Below are 17,911 nucleotides of genomic sequence, written 5' to 3'. Positions count from 1 at the left end.
ATAGTTAGTGCTGCAGTGATAAAACACCAATCGAAAGCCACTTTGTCCATTTTTATTGCGAATAAAATTTTGGTTTATTACGTGGTTATACAGGGAAATATGCAAATTATTTACTTAACCTTAAAAGGTGTTTGAGTGTTTAGTTACGTTCTATTTACTTTCATCTACCGAGAGCTGTGATTTATTTTTATTCTATGGGCAAATTACATGTCATAACGTGTTTACTGGTATATATTTTGATATATTTGAGATGTTAATTGCCCCTGTTTCGTGTATACAGGAACGGATTAAATAAGTACATGTTAAATTTAATTTTATATTCTGTGAAAAGTTTTTGAAAATATATTCTTACATCACTATCTCTGGTCTATTAGTTTGTTATGTTTTATTTAAAATTCATAAAAGTTGCAAACAATTAAGTGCTATTAATTTTAATTAGCGAAATAACAAAGTTTGTGTATATCGCCACTAATACTGAAATCTAAAAAATCTAAAAGTTATTAGTATTACCAAAGTATTACTATAGGTAATTACTTTGAGAACACTATTATTAAAATGTATATATTAACATTTGACGGAATTTGGTGTATTAGTGTGGAAGATACATGAATATCTACGTTGTTTTAAACCTGACTAAAAGTACAGAAAAATAAATAAAATGGAATTGGAAACCAGCATGGTTCTACCAATAGAAAGAGACGATAACGAGGTAAAATTATTTTATTATCGTATAACGTCGGTATACAGGGTGGTCCGAACGGTATTCCAGAAACATTGGCAGTATATTCTGCAGATAAAAATAAGTAAAAATGTTGGTGTAAATGCATGTCCTAAAATGCTTTAGTTTTGGAGATACAAGGGTTTTATTTTTATTTCGATTTTTTCCGAATAATTTCTGAAGTAACGTCAATATTTGGATGAAATCTTATAAAAAGGATGAAATTGATGAAAATTTAATTTTGATGTCAATATGACTCCCACTTATAGGTGGCGTCACGTCCATATTTTTAACTGGTTTGTTTGGTTTGGTTAGGAGTTTTGTTAAGGGGGAGTAATAGCTTGTCGTCTGTACCTATACAGGGTGTCCCAGAAATAAGTGCAAATATTTTAAGAGGTGGTAGATCTCGATAAAAGAAACATCTTTTCTCTTTATCGGTTTTCAAATAAGTCCGAAATAACGGAGTTATTTTACTTTGAAAATTTCCAAAAAAATGATTTTTTGCTAAAATTTTGAGAACCACTGGATCTTATCTGGATTTTCTTTCTTGTAAATTTAATCTAACACTTATGTTTTCACATTATCAAGAAATTATGTTTTTTAACTAAAAACTAAAAATATTTCCAAAAAAATTTTCAAAAAATTTCGAATTTTCAAAATTTTTTTTCGCGAAAAAAACCTCATAGGCGTGTTTCTGGGGTTAGACTATACTACCAGTTAATATATTTGCACTTATTTCTGGGACACCCTGTATAAACTAATGAGTAAAAAAGTTACGACGTCATTTACGTAACAAAGGTTTCTTGGTAAAAATCACTACAAGTATTGGTTCTCGAGATATTTTGGAATCGAAATTATCAATACCTGTCATCATTGACATAAATTAAACAATTAAACATGTTGAGTAAATAGTTATTACACTGAAATCATAAATTTGAAATGATTTTGTGTCAAAAGTTCAACAGAAACTGTTTTATCATCATTTTCTCGAAGAAAAATTTATGATTAATTTCAAAAATTAAAAAGTTCCCAAATTTATCATTTCAGTCAAATAACTATCTACTCAACATATTTAGTTTTTGTCAATAATGACAGGTATTGACTAATTTCATTCTAAATATCTTGAGAACGGTTGCTCTAGCGATTTTTACCAAGAAACATGTTTTACGTAAAAAATTATGGAAATGTATATTTTTTGACTCGATAGTTTTATACAGGTACGAACGAAAAGTTATTACTCTTTAAAACAGTGAAAACACATGCAGGTGGCGTCCCCTACAAATAGAGTCATGTTGATAGTGCCCATATTGACATCAAAATCAAATGTCTCATGTCAAAAAACTCCCAGGCACTAATTTTCATCCAAATATTGACGTTATTTCAGAAATTATTTGGAAAAAATCGAAATAGAAATGAAACTTCTACACCCTGTATCTCCCAAACTAAGCAATTTAGGACGTAGAGTATGCTGCCGAAGTTTCCACCAGTTCAGACCACCCTGTTACATGTCTGACATCTTATCCACCAGATGTGAACGTCTGTAAGAGTCTCCATAAACGCTCCATTCTTTAACACAGGCAAACTATGCAGGTCATTTTGCGCCAGTGTAATATCTGTAGTTGTACGAAAGTAATAATTATACCAAACCGAACCAAACTAAATTATTGCTTTTTAAGACTTTGTCTAGTCTTTTTTTCTAAAAAAAAACAAAAAAAAAAACACTTACTTAACGTAGTTGTTAAAAAAATTATTAATTCTTTTAACAACTACTTTCCCATTTGCTTCCGAATCAATCACCTTTAGTTTTTCTACTATATGAAGTGTTCATAAATTAAAATTGAACAGGTAACAATGCAAAACCGGGCAAATGTCAACGTACCTTAAGTTGTCATCCTATAATTTTGTCATCCTATAGTTTTTCTTGAATTACTTAAAATCGGCTTGTCCAAATTATTCAAATTTGGCATGTGTATTCAGCATAGGCTGCATGGAATTTCCTATGTTTCCAACGACGATGCACCACCCGGTAGATATTTTTACGAAATATTAAGCCATTCTGTACCCATCGAAAAAAACGGCGTCCAGCTGGCTTGGAAATAATGCCGCGTCCTTTTCTAATTTGAAGTTCAATAAAACACAAGTTTACTTAATTAGGATGAGTTGCATAGAGGCCACTAGCTTTTTAATTTTAACAGCCGGGTGGTCGGGGTTCAAAGATATTAATAAAAGGGCGCCACGAGATTATACTCTATGAACTCGCCATAAAAGATGTTACTATTGGGTCGGACACTTTTACTACAAAAGGCTCAGTTTTACAGGGTTCCACTGCATTTATTTCAATTATCGATAACGGTAATTTGATCTTGAGTAGGCTACGATTTTGAGTCACGATTTTGAGAAACTTTAAGACTTATTGATTCATTCAGTTCAGCTGACCCAATCCTCTGTGAAATACATGAATTTTAGCTTTTCGGGATTTCTTACATTATTTAGGTCTCTTTTCTGCTACAGCAGCAGCCTTCTCGTGTATATGTGTTTTTAACTGAATGAACCGCGGTCGCCATTAAAACTGCAGCATTTTTTAGGTTATTATATAGTTCTTATCACGAAACTTTTCCTCTATAGTTTTCTATGATACTTTTCTACATTTGGTATCTTGTATGATACATGCCATGACTCATACGAAAAACCTAGGCAATACCTAGGGCAGTGGATATAAATGTGTTCCGGTGTAATGCTATGTTACAGTCCATAATAAGAATATTTGGATTTTCGAGACATATTAATATTTTATTATCTAATCTAGTTTAAACCTTATTTAACTCTTCTCTTTTGTCTCAGTAATTTTTATGCAAATTCATTATAGCAACATTTTAAACAAGAATTTAGACTTGGCTTTTAGGTCACCTCTGGTTTTTAGTCCGTCCCCAATTCAAGCCAAGCATAGATATGTTTTCTCCGTCATTGAATTGGAATTACACAGGGAAGCTCGAAAAAATATTGCACACCAGGCCCCCAGTTGTCAAGTCGCTACCGTATTCTTATTATACGCTTAAATCGAGACTATTTAAATTTTCCTAATGCTATTCATTCTTTTTTTTTTTTAGCTGCCTGTCACTCTAAGTCAGTCATATTTATTAGTTATTAACACAAGAATAACAGGTGAAAATACAGCTATTGAGACTTAAATAAGTGCAAATATTTTCAAGGGTGGTATATTTCGACCCCAAGAACACGTTTATGAGTTTTTTTTGCAAAAAGATGTTAAAAATCGAGCATTTTCTTTTAAATTTTCCTGTATATTTTAGAAAACTTTTTAGAACTTTCTGTTCATCGCAAATTTTCCCACGGTATAGTTTCTTAATCTCTGATATTACGGCACTAAAAGAGATGCAAATACCGATTTCCTTCACAAAATCAGATTTCAACCGGAAATCTCCCTCCAGGTTATAGATAGAGAACTATATATATCGACTAGTCCAACTCACAAAAAGGCATAAATAAAAAATGATGTTCTAGAATATTTTTCCACAGCCATATTTCATATCCGGTCAATGAACGAACTTAACTCAGAAATTCCCACAATTAAATGAACGAATTGCACATTGCGATCCACATCAAAAATAAACAATTTAACTACGAAATTTTATCTGATAATAATTATAAAATTTCAATAACCAAAACAAAGGATAAATAAATGCAAAAACATCTGATTTGATCTGACAGTGACAAGTAACAGACAGGTGATGATCAAAGATATAGAAAGCTCGACAAAAAGCCTACTACTGCTGGTGTGCCCGGTCCAGTGACAATATTGTGTAGCTGTAGCTGTATAATATCGCGATGTATATCGGGTTGCATAATTGTAAAATTTAAATAAAATAATATTTAACAATAAAATTATAGTAAACATGATGCAAAAATAATAGTTATTCGCGATAATTTATGAGCTAGCACACAGAGGTCGTTGCGAGGAAATTTGACTGTTACAATAACGATGGATGACATTCCACATATAATTTTACATACAAAATGACAGCAATCTTCATTCCACTACGTTTTTTTTTTATCGTATTATATTTATTTGAGCAATATACAGTATTAAAATACGGTACAAGAAGCAGTACTTTGTACTTCCACTGTATAAACAATATCTGGTATTAATGTCGGATACAACCTCGAGTTGTCGCCTACGCAGACTTGCTCGAGGCTCGAGTCGTCCATTCTTACGTCGTTTTGTACACAAGAATGTTGTAAGAGGTAGTCCGCTTCTTACGGGGCTAATAAGTCATAATGAGTTGCGTATCGGTGAGCTGATGGGCGTTGGCTCCTTAGGCAATCTCATAACACTCTCTCTTCATAATAGTTTTTGTTTTGTTATGTCGTGTATGCAGGCTATTTAAATAAATAAACAAGAATCGTCCTTTTTCATCAAAATATATGTTGAGTTCTTTAATTGATTTTAAAACTATAAACAAGGGAGATTTTGAACTTGAACTAGAATAGAAATAAACAATTTCATTTTAAAATTATTTAAAGTATGGATAATTTAAAAATATTTGCCGTTATTTGTGAATTTAACTGGTTAAATAATAATAGTACCGGGTGTCCCACTAAGAATAGCTCTCGGCTGTATCTCGGAAAGTATTAGCCGTAGGGTTTACGGAAAAAATATTTATAACCAAAGGGGCTATGAGAAATTGCTGGAAATTATTTTCAAGTTTGTAAAACGGCCGCTAGGTGGCGCAACTGCTATGGAAAATAAGAAAATAATTTTTTTACAGAATTTTGTCTAGATAATGGGTACTATAAATAATAGCTTCATAATCTTCAGTAAATTTTGGATTTTTTTTTGTTAGAACCATTTTCCCCTATCTGCTAAAATAAAGTGGTGGGGGAAGGTTAGATCTCATTTTTATTTAACGTTAATAACCTGACTGGATGATCAGAATCCAACAAACGAGGGCTCGTTTAAAAGAGCGTTTCTTACTTATATTATACCATAAATAATAATATTGTTGTTTTGAACGTAAACGCTAGGGTGCTTACAATTTAATATAGCAGCGTTTTTCAAAAAATTAAATACGATAATATGTGTTATTTAATCGATAGTAAGAGTAGTAAAGCTTAAAGTCACAAAACCCATACCAAACCGAGATATTAAAATTGCTAATAACAATAGGTCAAGCTCTTATCATCTTTATTTTTACAGCCCTGAGTTCATTTCTAACAAAATAAGATGAACAAAGTTGTTTATTTTTAAAATCGACGAAACGTTGCACATAACAGCCGATATCAGTCTATCACCAGATAAGAACGATGATTCAGCGAAGTCATGGCTTTTGAAAAGTTGCGCTGCGTAATAGTATAACGCCTGTTATGATCATTTTAGATTTTATAAAGTTTTTTATTTAAATGCTTTTCAAAATGCCTTTATTATTTGAAGTTGCTGGCATTTTGAAAAAAGCAATCAAAAGATAAAAACGCTGCGAAGACTATCAAAATATTGGATCTAATAACAATTTGGCGTTTATAATATTACGTCAGCAATCCTTCCAAAGCGTACCATGACTTCACTGAATCATCGTTTCTTGTTCACTATTATTAATATCTTAATTATTAGATATTAATACATCTGATATTATGATATTCTGGTATATCGTCGATTTTAAAATAAACTAACTGTTTCTATCTTATTTTTAGGTTAGAATGGGCATAATCAAGAGGGCTACTGATACCGTGTTGTAAAAATAACGTAATTAAGGGCTTATTTTCTCGTATTTATTATAATTTTGCTAATATCTTCGGTTTGAAAGAAGATATCAAGTTGCGGTTTTCGCTGACTTTTTAAGCTTTTACTACTCTTTACTATCAGCTAAAATTGAATATACTATTGTGGTTAATTTTTTTGAAAAAACGCGCAATTTTTGTTAAATTGTAATACAACGCCCCCTAGCGTCTACGTTCAAAAGCTTATTATTATTGTTTATATGGTCATAGATAAAAGAAAATAATCTTCTATTAAGATAGATATGAAACTTAATAGTAAAATTTTGGGTCAAAGCGCCCCTCCGTGTTCTTAGTAGAGACTACGTTTAACCCAGCGCCTTCGCCTTTTCTGCTGTAAATATTTTTTATGTTTATATCTGATTTCAAAGGATTTGAAAGGATTAGTTTTAAAGTTACACTGATATATTAGTATATCAGAGTAACTTATATATATAATATATATATATATATATATATATATATATATATATATATATATATATATATATATATATATATATATTATATAATATATATATATATATATATATATATATATATATATATATATATATATATATATATATATATATATATATATTACTTATATTAGTTTTTAAATATAAATTATGACTACAAGGTAGAAAGTAAATCACAATATTTGATAAAACTTATAAGTATACCATTTTTACAGTTAATAAATAATAAATCTATTTCTGACTATGATATTTAAAATTTAGATAGATAGACTATTAAAAAACATACCGGTATTTGCAGGCGCAGGCCCAAATTCAATAAAAACCAAAATTTTTCCTGCGAAAATCGGGCTTTTTTCAAGGTATTTTAAAAGCGAGCTTTTAAAAGGTATTTTTTGATTTATCAACAATCACTGTCAAGTTGACAATATACAGGGTGTTTTCTAATTAGTCTAAAAAATTGTGGTGTGATTCCTCATGTGTTCTTAAAACAATTTTTATATAACCATTGGGTCTAAAGTACTTCCTTTCTGATCTACAGGGTGTCAAAAATTTAAAAAAAATCGATATTTTGCTTTAAAAAAATGGTACACTACTTAAAGAAAATATATTTTTTCTTGACTGCCATCCTTTTTCAACAAAATTGATCTTTTGAGTTTTTCTTGTTCATCAAAACGGTTGCCGAAAAAAATAAATATACTTATTAAGAGCCCGCCTTAAGCCGTTTTCTGATTTTTTTTATTTTTTAGATTAATTAGGAACACTCTGTATATGCATATCACAGGCAACCAAATAAACTAGTAACTCTAAAAATTATTTTCCACATCATGACATAATGTTTTTTAGTGAGTACTAAATTATTTTATCAAAATTTCACCATATAAGTTTCCAAGCAATGTATATGGTACAATATAGAGTAAGAAACGCTCTTTTAAACGAGCCTTCGCTCGTTGGATTCCGGTCATCCAGTCCAGAGTTATTAATATTCAAATAAAAACAGATCTAACCTTCCCCCACCACTTTATTTTGGTAGATAGGGGAAAATGGCTCTAACAAAAAATATTCAAAATCTACTGAAGATTATGAAGCTCTTGCTTACATAGTATTTATCTAGGCAAAATTGTGTAAAAACTCAATTTTCTTATTTTTTGTTGCAGTTGCGCCCCCTAGCGGTCGTTCTACAAACTTGAAAATAATTTCCAGCAATTTCCCATAGCCTCTTTAGTTATAAATATTTTTTCCGCAGCCGCTACGGCTAATACTTTCCGAGATACAGCCGAGAGCTATTCTTAGTGGGACACCCTGTACTTAGGTTTAGTCTTCTTATAGGTCTTTTAATTCCTCGTTGGCATCATGCTATAATTAGGTTGTCCATCTATTGCCAGTCCTTTTTGCCAGGTGACCTGCCCATTGTCATTGAGAGACTTGATTCTGCGAATGACGTTTATTACCTGGGTGTTTTGCTTTACCCACTCTATTTTTTACGGTCTTTTTTGTCATTTTCAGCATATTTCGTTCCAATATCTGCAAGTTTCCTTATAATGTCGGTTTTAAGTGTCCAGGTTTCGTTAGGGATGTTCGGTCCTAAGATTTCAGTACCGGTATCCGGTACCACGAAGTACCGGTCTTACAACCGGTATACCGGTTCCAACAATTAGATCAGTGGGACCGATATTGAACTGGTAAACCAGCTGGACCGAAAGACCGGTTGGACCGGAAGACCGGATGGGCCGAAAGACCGGTTGTACCAGAAGACCGGATGAGCCGGAATATCGGAAAGATAAAAATAAAATAGACCGGTAATAGATACCGGTCTTGTAAAAGACGATACCTATACCGGAATATTTAAAATGAACCGGTCCTGGTACAGGTATACCGGAAGACCGAACTTGCCTAGGTTTCGTATGCATCCCAAGCAGCATTTGGACGTCGGGACAACGTTGTGTCACGCGACCAAACGTCGGGGCACAACGTCGGCACAACCTCGTGCCAACCCTAGTCTGCACTAGTTTGGAGAATGATTTTTGGGTCGAAACGACGTTGAATACCGACGTTGGCTAGAAGCCTAATTTGGTACAAACCGCAACGTTGTTTAAAAAATCATAATTCACAGAAATACAAAACTAATATGGCGTCTAAGTCGCCGTTTAGCCTAAATGGGATAATTATAGTAAAAATATTATTTTTTATGATTTAGTTAGAGACATATGTCAGATGACAGTGAAGGAAAATAACAGAAGTATTTAAGTGTGTGGAGGAGGATGTTTGAAGATCATAATTATTGAAACACTTTAACCGGGACTCTGTAGCTTACTATTACCCAAAGGCAAAAAAAATTAAACGCAAACAACTTTGATGATGATAAATGTATTGTTTCTACTTTGAAATATGACGATTGTGCATGTGCAGGTGGTCAAAAATTTTCCGAAAATTTGTGTGGTTTTCCGTAGTCCTATCTTTCAATTTTCTTGAATTTTTTTTAGTAAATGCGAATAATTTATTCGCAGTGAAAAAAATTGTTTCCGCACGTGTTTTTTAGGTCAAATATTTCAAGTTAATGTATTCAAAAAGCAGGGAATTGCTATTTTAGAAATCACCAAAATATTTTCTTAGTTAACAACATGGCGGCTTTCACTTTGTGGTTTTTGGGAGATTAAGATGGAGTAGTTCATCGAGTAGTCGCATACTGGACTAATAAAGTCGCAGTTCGGCCTTTAACAGGTAAGTACTAATCGCAAGATTGCCTAATTTAGTCATCCTAGAGTCTCTTTTGTGCCGCCCTCTATAATCTAAATAAACGAGGGAGTGGATAAACTATCGGTAACTATATGTCGATGTATATTTAAATTTAGTTTTATAAAGTACCTTAATAATGTCCCATTTCTAATTATTTTTTTTATAAAAAGAAAAACAGCACTTGAACTTGTCTCGCTGAACAGAACAGTGAAGTGAAAATTTAAAGATTTAAGGTTATGGTTCAATACAGTTGCAAAAAGGTAGTGACTCGACGTCCTACCAACGTAAGAATAAGGAAATCTAAACAACGCTGGAATTAGTAAAACAGACGACGTTTGCATAACGTTGGAATAGGTCCGGGAAGCTGACGTCGGAAAACTCTATATTGTCCAAAGTTGTAACTACGTTGTCCAGAATCACCTAAAGTCACTTAAGCAAAAAAGGTTACAAGACAACGTTTATTCGACGTCGCAGAAGCTTCTACTTTGCTGTAGTACTAGTCCAACGTCGGCACAACGTTATAAAAACGTTTAAATTTATTTTAATACCTAAGGTAGGGAGCTAACTATTTTTTGTAACTAATCCAACGTTGTGTTTAGTAAACATATGGTCGCAAGTCGTGTAAATGCTGCTTGGGATAGGTCATGACTGGTGGTACAAATTGATCGAATGATTTCGTCTTTAGATAAAAGAGCATTGTAGATTTGAATGTATTTGAGTTTCTTTCATATGTACTTTATAATAATAAAAAAAAATATAAACTTCTTATTAAAAATAGTCGGCTGACGAACTGCCGCCGCCGGCTGTAGGATTTTATTATTATTGTATTGGATTATTATACTACTCTCCTAATACTATCGTAATGATTATAAGTCGTAAATATTTCCGATTTAATTTTTGCCAATTGTCCATACGCAACGTGATTGTATTATGTGAGACCGAGTCCGGCGCCCGTTACGTTTAACGGTACGACCATTACTAAATTTATCGTTCTAATAATTTGACTAGAACCTCGAGCAAACCAAACAAGTGACGTTCTTCCAAACGGACCAACGGACTTGTTTAATCGATTTGCATTTGATTGGCCCGCGGCTGACGACCGTTTCTAACGAATTCCAAACGGGTTCCGCCAGGATGTCGGAAAAATGTCGCCTTCGGTAACATGTTCTTTCTTGGGTTCAAACTAGATTTTCGCACACGCGTTTTGTTCGCTTCTTATGTCTATTATAAAATAAAAAAAAACTAAAATTCCAACTTTCTCCAACTCCCAGTGGATGACATACCAAGAATTTACAACTTTGAGAAACACTTCACTCCTGAATCTGCAAGCAACGACGCAGACGATCTACGGAAACAATGTCCAGTGTATTGTTGTGGATTTGGAAGACTTAGGAACAATGCTATTTTATACGGCATTTTTCCTAAAGTATTAATGCCAACGGGTTGCTTAATACATTTTCCATTTCTGTACCCCACAAAAAATCGAGGTATGCTGCTGTGTTGCTTGGCCGCATAGCTATATATTCGAACCATTTCCACCATATTTATTCCTTCAACGTTCCCTTTCGTTATAAAAAAATCTCGTGATATCTTTATTTTCGTAAATGGAATAATGACATGAATGCATTATCCTTCATCTTTAACATTTTGCAGCTGCAGATTTGTCAACTCGATACGCCGGCAGACTCCCGCAAGTCCCACAATCAATGAAACTTTTGTCAGGAAATAAGTTTTATCATCGGCTTCCAACAAAAAACGAGTTATGTCTTCTTTTCTTAAAATTCTCGATTTTTTTGACCGAAATCCTTCCGATTTTCTTTTAAGAAATGCAATTAAATGGACGTACTTACTAATATATGTATTTTTCTTCACTGATATTACTGAACGTAGCATGGAATAATATACCCAAAGTGATGAAGCCTTCCTGTGTTTTGAAAGATGTTCAAAATATGCCAGGAGAACCGTTTCGTTATTACTATTCTTGATTCCTTTCCCTTTACACCAATCTTCAAGTTTTACATAGGCTTGCTGGTACGTTTGTCTTGATTTTTCGGGAAGTAGGGAATCGACAACGTTTTGCGCAATGCCTTCAATATCCGAAGGGACACTTTCAGAATCAGAATCACCCATATTAATATTATAATATTAATCAACAAGCACGGTTACCATGGCGTCGACTAATATGGGCACCTGATAATTTTGAATTTTAATTTTTATGAGGATATCTCTGATATTTTAAATTAAATCAAATCTCTTTGGATCGTCCCTCGTGTCGCGTCGTAGATTAAATTTTGAATGATACACGTTCGATACGAACTTTTTAATGAAACTTGTGTAACTAAGCCACTCGGCTAACGCCTCGTGGCTTAATGTTACACGCGTTTCATTATAATGTTCGTATCGAACTTGTATCATTAATAACTATAATAGTTTCCCCGATGATTTGCAGGTCATGTCTCATGGAAAGATAAGAACTATACTAAAAGAATTATTTAACCAAAAAGGCATACGATAGTTTCACGAATTTTTGTTTCGATTCGCATGTCTCACTTTTTAGTGAGCATGTTTTTTGTTTGTAGTAAATGTAGCAAATGTAGTGTGGACTTTTGACTTAATTCCTGCTACTCATATAGTGCGATTAGAAAGACTATTTATTTTGAACTGTACTATAATTTTCGAATCATATATTTTATACTTTTTGTTGTCAAGTATTGTTCTCGTTTGTCTTCCTTATTTAAGTATATTTATTTGTATTTTATATTAAGTCTTAAGTTTTGTTTTTTGCCATTTTCACAATGTTCCATGCTTGCGGGCTCTTGTAACTTTTGTTTAATTGAAACAAATAAATTAATATTATATCTATCTATCTCACTATTTATTAGTATTTTTAATATTAAAATGTACTTTCCCTTGTGCCATCTTAATTTCGAGAGGTTAGAAATCGCCAAACACAGAAGTCTATGCAAATTTTGGACGCGGAAGATATTTCTTGTTGAAGAGGATTTGGTTTAAGTGCAGTCTTAAACTATGATGCAGTGAATTCAGGATTAATGAGCGTTAAAATTAAAAAAAATTGCTATATATTAGTGGAATATTTTTTGTCACTGGGTATATCGATGAATACATCTAAAACGCAGTGTGTAGCTTTTGGTAACAGAGTGGAGAATGCTCTTATATTATAAAAATGACCATATCTATGAATATTTCTATATTTCTCTGCTTGATGTTATCACTGACAACAAACTAGATTGAAAAGCACATGTTGAGGGTGTTAAAATGGAGGTATTGACACATAGCTTTGTAGATTATCTTGGAGAATGTAGATAAAGAAGCTGCAATGGCAGCTTACTATTCTTTTGTAGTCTAAATTGAAATATGGCTGCGTTTGTGCCAATCTAAATTTTTTTCTATTTACACTATATTGTACGTGCTAAATCCTTTGACTGAATCTAAAGTATTCAATGTTAGGAAAGCAGGACTAATCTGGGTGGACAAAATATGTTATTTTAATTGTTACTACAGCCGGACATGTCCGGATTATCATTTTATGAACTGTCAAAAAACAAATGTCATATTTGTAAAAACGTGAGATGTCTTATTATGTAGAAATAATGTGCGAAATAAGATTTTTGTTTATTTAATGTAATTGTAAATGATGATTGATGTTTTAACTTAATGTGAAAGTTTCATTTAATTTGTCCTAAATAAATACATTTGCTCGGTATGCATTCTCGTAGCGGGTTCAATTACAAGTTGACAAATCTCAGTTTATTAATAATATTTCAAGTTAATTAAGCACATAAAACACACAATTCGATAAATATCTCAGACAGCTGAATTTATTAGATATATTTTTATTTATTTCTTGTAGAAACATATTTCATATAAAAGAATATAATCTTTTTTTATCATTTTTTTTTAATAAAAAGTAATAACTTTATTTAACAAAACTTTGTTTTATTTTTTTAGATTATATTATCTATTGGTTTAATATACAGAGTGAGTCTTAAATAAGTGCAAAGATTTTCAAGGCTGGTAGATCTCGATAAAAGAAACATATTTTCTCTTTACCGTTTTTCAAATAAATCCAAAATAACCGAGTTATTTTACTTTAAAAATTTCCAAAAAAAAATATTTTGCTTAAAATAAATTTGCTTAAATTTTGAGAACCACTGGATCCTTTCTGGGTTTTCACTTTGTAAATTTAATCTACTACCTATACAGGGTGTCCCAGAAATAAGTGCAAGTATTTTAACTGGTAGTATAGTTCAACCGCAGAAACACGCCTATGAAGTTTTTTTCGCGAAAAAAAAATTGAAAATTCGAAATTTTTTGAATCTTTTTTTAGTTTTTAGTTAAAAAACATAATTTCTTGATAATATGGCAACATAGGTATTAGATTACATTTACAAGAAAGAAAATCCAAAAAAGATCCAGTGGTTCTCAAAATTTTAGCAAAAAATATTTTAGTAAAATATCTCCGTTATTTTGGACTTATTTGAAAAACGATAAAGAGAAAATATGTTTCTTTTATCGAGATCTACTACCCCTTAAAATACTTGCACTTTTTTCTGAGACACCCTGTATATATGTTGTCATATTATCAACAAATTATGTTTTTTAAGTAAAAACAAAAAAGAATCCAATTTTTTTTTCGCTAAAATAAGTTTTTTTTTCGTGTTTCTGGGGTCGAAATATACTACCTCTAAAATATTTACACTTATTTAAGACTCACCCTGTAGAATACATTATACCTATATAATTATTAAAGAACATAAGAACTATTTACAAAATACTTCTCCAACTCCCAGTGGATGACATACCAAGAATTTACAACTTTGAGAAACACCTCACTGTAGTATTGAGTAATAAAAAGGATTGGAAGGAAGAAACGCTTACTCAGCATATAAATGACCATACCATAACGTGGTATACTGATGCTTCCAAAACCAAAGCAGGGATAGGGATATATAGGAGTATTTGGGCCGAAAACCAAATACTCCGAACCAATGGGCACCTACCCCAGTATCCTTCAGGCAGAAATGTACGCTATCGAAAGATGTGTACAATTTATCTTAGATAGGAACTATCGCGAAAACAGGAAATTGCCATCCTATCCGATAGTCAAGCAGTAACATCAACTCAGTAACCATCAATTCGAAGTTGGTCAAAGAATGCCTAGAGAAGCTCAACAAGTTAGGCAAAGAAAATAAAGTCCTCCTACTCTGGGTGCCTGCTCACCAAGAGACAGAAGGCAATGAAAAAGCAAATGATCTAGCTAGGAAAGGAGCGAACACTCCACTAACTGGACCAGAACCGTTCTGTTTTCCCAGCGGAAACCAACTGAAAGCGGAACTGAAGAATCTGGAAGACTCCAACCGCAACTTGGAATGTGTATCCTCCAAGACACTCGCAAAAAGTTTCTCAGAAACTACGACCGAGAAAAATCAAAGGTTTTCCTTGATTTAAGTAAAAACAATCTTTGGATTGTCACGGGGTTTCTAACAGGACACTGTCTCCTCAACGAACACCTCAGTAGGCTGAAGCTGAGAAACAACGGCGAATGCAGATTCTGTGGGGAATTTGGCGAAACACCAGAACACCTCATCACTGAGTGCGCCGAGACGACGACCATTCGTGCCATGAACTTTGGTACGGCTGATGTCAAGGATGGAGAGCTGGCCTCTGTGGAGCCATCTTAGATACTGGCTTTTGTTAAAGCCTTGAGACTGTATGATGAGTTATAACTCGTTATAACTTAAGAAAGGGGAAAACACAATAGATCTGTAAGGTCGCGGTGACTAACTCCCCTCCTAAACATTCTACATTCATTCTACATTTACAAAATGCAGATTTTTGTAAATCTGAAATTTTTCAACATTCATGGGACACAGGTCATAAAGTAGACTTTAATATTGCAAAAATTATAATGAAAGAATCAATAGCCTCTAGAAAAATAACACACAATTGATATTACTATATTTTTATTTATTTCTTATACAAACATATTTCCCATAAAACAATTTAAGCAGCCTAATCAATAAATAATACTATTTGTATCTAATAACACCTTTATTGTTACAGATCTACACCTAGCAGCAGAACTGGGCAAAACACTATTAGATAGAAACAAAGAACTTGAAGCATTCCTGAAGGAAAAACAGACGACAATTGAAGATCAAAAACTAGAAATAGAAGTAAGTATCGTATTTTAAAAGCTATTTATATTGTCTGTAAACTTTGCTATAATTACTAAACGTTCTCTATTATCTATAAACGTTTGCTATAATTCCCTAGCTTAGAAAATAATCTGACTATACAGGATGGTCCGAACTGTATTCCGGAAACTTCGGCAGCATATTCTGCAGATAAAAATAAGTAAAAAAGTTCGTATAAATGTATGTCTTAAAATGTGTAGAAGTTTCATTTTTATTTCGATTTTTCAATATTTAGATGAAAATTGGTAGATGGGTGTTTCTTAACATGAAAAATTTGATTTTGATGTCAATATAACTCCCATTTGTAGGTGGCGCCAATTAAATGTGTTTTAACTGTTTTGAAGAGTAATAACTTTTCTCGTCGGTACCTGTATAAAACTACTGAGTAAAAAATATACATTTACGACTTTTTTTACATAAAAAAGGTTTCTTGGTAAAAATCGCTACGATTAATGGTTCTCGAGATATTTGGAATCGAAATTATCAATACCTGTCATCATTGGCATAAATTAAACATGTTAACTAAATAGTTATTAGACTGAAATCATAAATTTGAAATCTTTTTGTGTCAAAAGTTCAAAAGAAATTGTTTAATCATCATTTTTTCGCAGAAAAACTTGATTAATTTAAAAAAATAAAAATTTATTATTTCAGTCAAATAATTATACTCAACGTGTGCTTATTATTTTGTCAATAATGACATGTATTGACATTAAAAACTATTTCTATTCTAAATATCTTGAGAACGGTTGCTCGTAGCGATTTTTACCAAGAGACATTTTTTACATAAAAAGTCATGGAAATGTATATTTTTTTAGTCAGCGGTTTTATACAGGTACGGTCGAAAAGTAATTACTCTTCAAAACAGTTAAAACACATGTAGGTGGCGCCCCCTACTATTAGGAGTAATTTTGACATCAAAATCAAATGTCTCGTGTCACAAAACTCCCAGATACCAATTTTCATCCAAATATTGACGTTACTTCACAAATTATTTGGAAAAAATCGAAATAGAAATGAAACTTCTACACCCTGTAACTAAGCATTTTAAGACATACATTTATACGAACTTTTTTACTTATTTTAATCTGTTGAATATACTGCCGAAGTTTCCGGAATACAGTTCGGACCACCCTGTATATTACCCGCACATTCAAACTTTGCAAAATACCTACCATACATGCGTGTAGTATCTATGCAGCTTATAGCAACTGTATAAGGGACAAGTCTCTAGAAACCACAATTCAATTTCAAGCTCATGAATATGCATTATATGTTAATATCAATAAATTTATAAAGTTTATCGCCGATAAATTTCAACAAGAATGCCGTTCGTTTATATAAATTTTGCCACCACACCTACGGCAGGTAGATTAAAATTTTCTACACTTTTTTTAGCGGAAATATTAAGGAAGGTGCTGCTCGAAGTAATGGTTAATTTATCAATGAAAGTATCGTATAACACGTATAACGATTTTGTATTAATAATTTGGTAATTTCGTCATTGCAACAAAATACTCCATTGAGAGCTACACTCAGATGCAAAAAAAGCGCAACAGAAAAATGTTTCGTCAAATTTAAAGTGTTAAATTTTTTTAACTATTTTTAGCCCATTGTTCATGATTATTTTAGCAAACTGTATACAGGGTTATTTACCATATACGACACTGTGAGTCATAGGATCGATGAAGGACTACTAAAACTACAATTTAAAATTATTTCCAAAAGGTACAGAGTGTCCCAAATAAATAAAAATATCAAAGTTGTATTTTTTTTTAAATGAAACACTCTGTATATTATTACATTTTCAGTTTCTAGGATTAAAATAAAGGTAAATTTGATTAAGGTTTATCGCACATTAGTCTTACCGTTTTTGAAATATTTACGATTTTGTGAAAATGCAGTAACAATTTTAATACTTCATTTCTCGAATTTCTTCAGTCTCGTTTTTACAGTCGTATTTAAATGTTTAAAACCAAATATTGTACTGAAGT

General features: G+C 32.2%; 1 protein-coding gene across 3 annotated transcripts in view; it reads left to right on the top strand.

The window, feature by feature from the left end:
- The window catches only part of LOC115880239 (cerebellar degeneration-related protein 2-like), a 368,754-nt gene that overhangs the window by 322,655 nt on the left and 28,188 nt on the right, over nt 1-17,911 (top strand). For all 3 annotated transcript variants that reach the window (XM_030897408.1, XM_030897407.1, XM_030897406.1), the window contains one exon: nt 15,784-15,896. In XM_030897408.1, the coding sequence (XP_030753268.1) occupies nt 15,784-15,896 (113 nt within the window). The remainder of the gene's footprint in view (nt 1-15,783; nt 15,897-17,911) is intronic.

Source organism: Sitophilus oryzae, unplaced genomic scaffold (genome assembly GCF_002938485.1).
Source record: "Sitophilus oryzae breed Bouriz unplaced genomic scaffold, Soryzae_2.0 scaffold_1620_pilon_pilon, whole genome shotgun sequence".
In the NCBI taxonomy this organism is placed as follows: domain Eukaryota; kingdom Metazoa; phylum Arthropoda; class Insecta; order Coleoptera; family Curculionidae; genus Sitophilus; species Sitophilus oryzae.
Note: the sequence above shows the minus strand (reverse complement) of the source record. Positions and strands in the feature narration are given on the sequence as shown.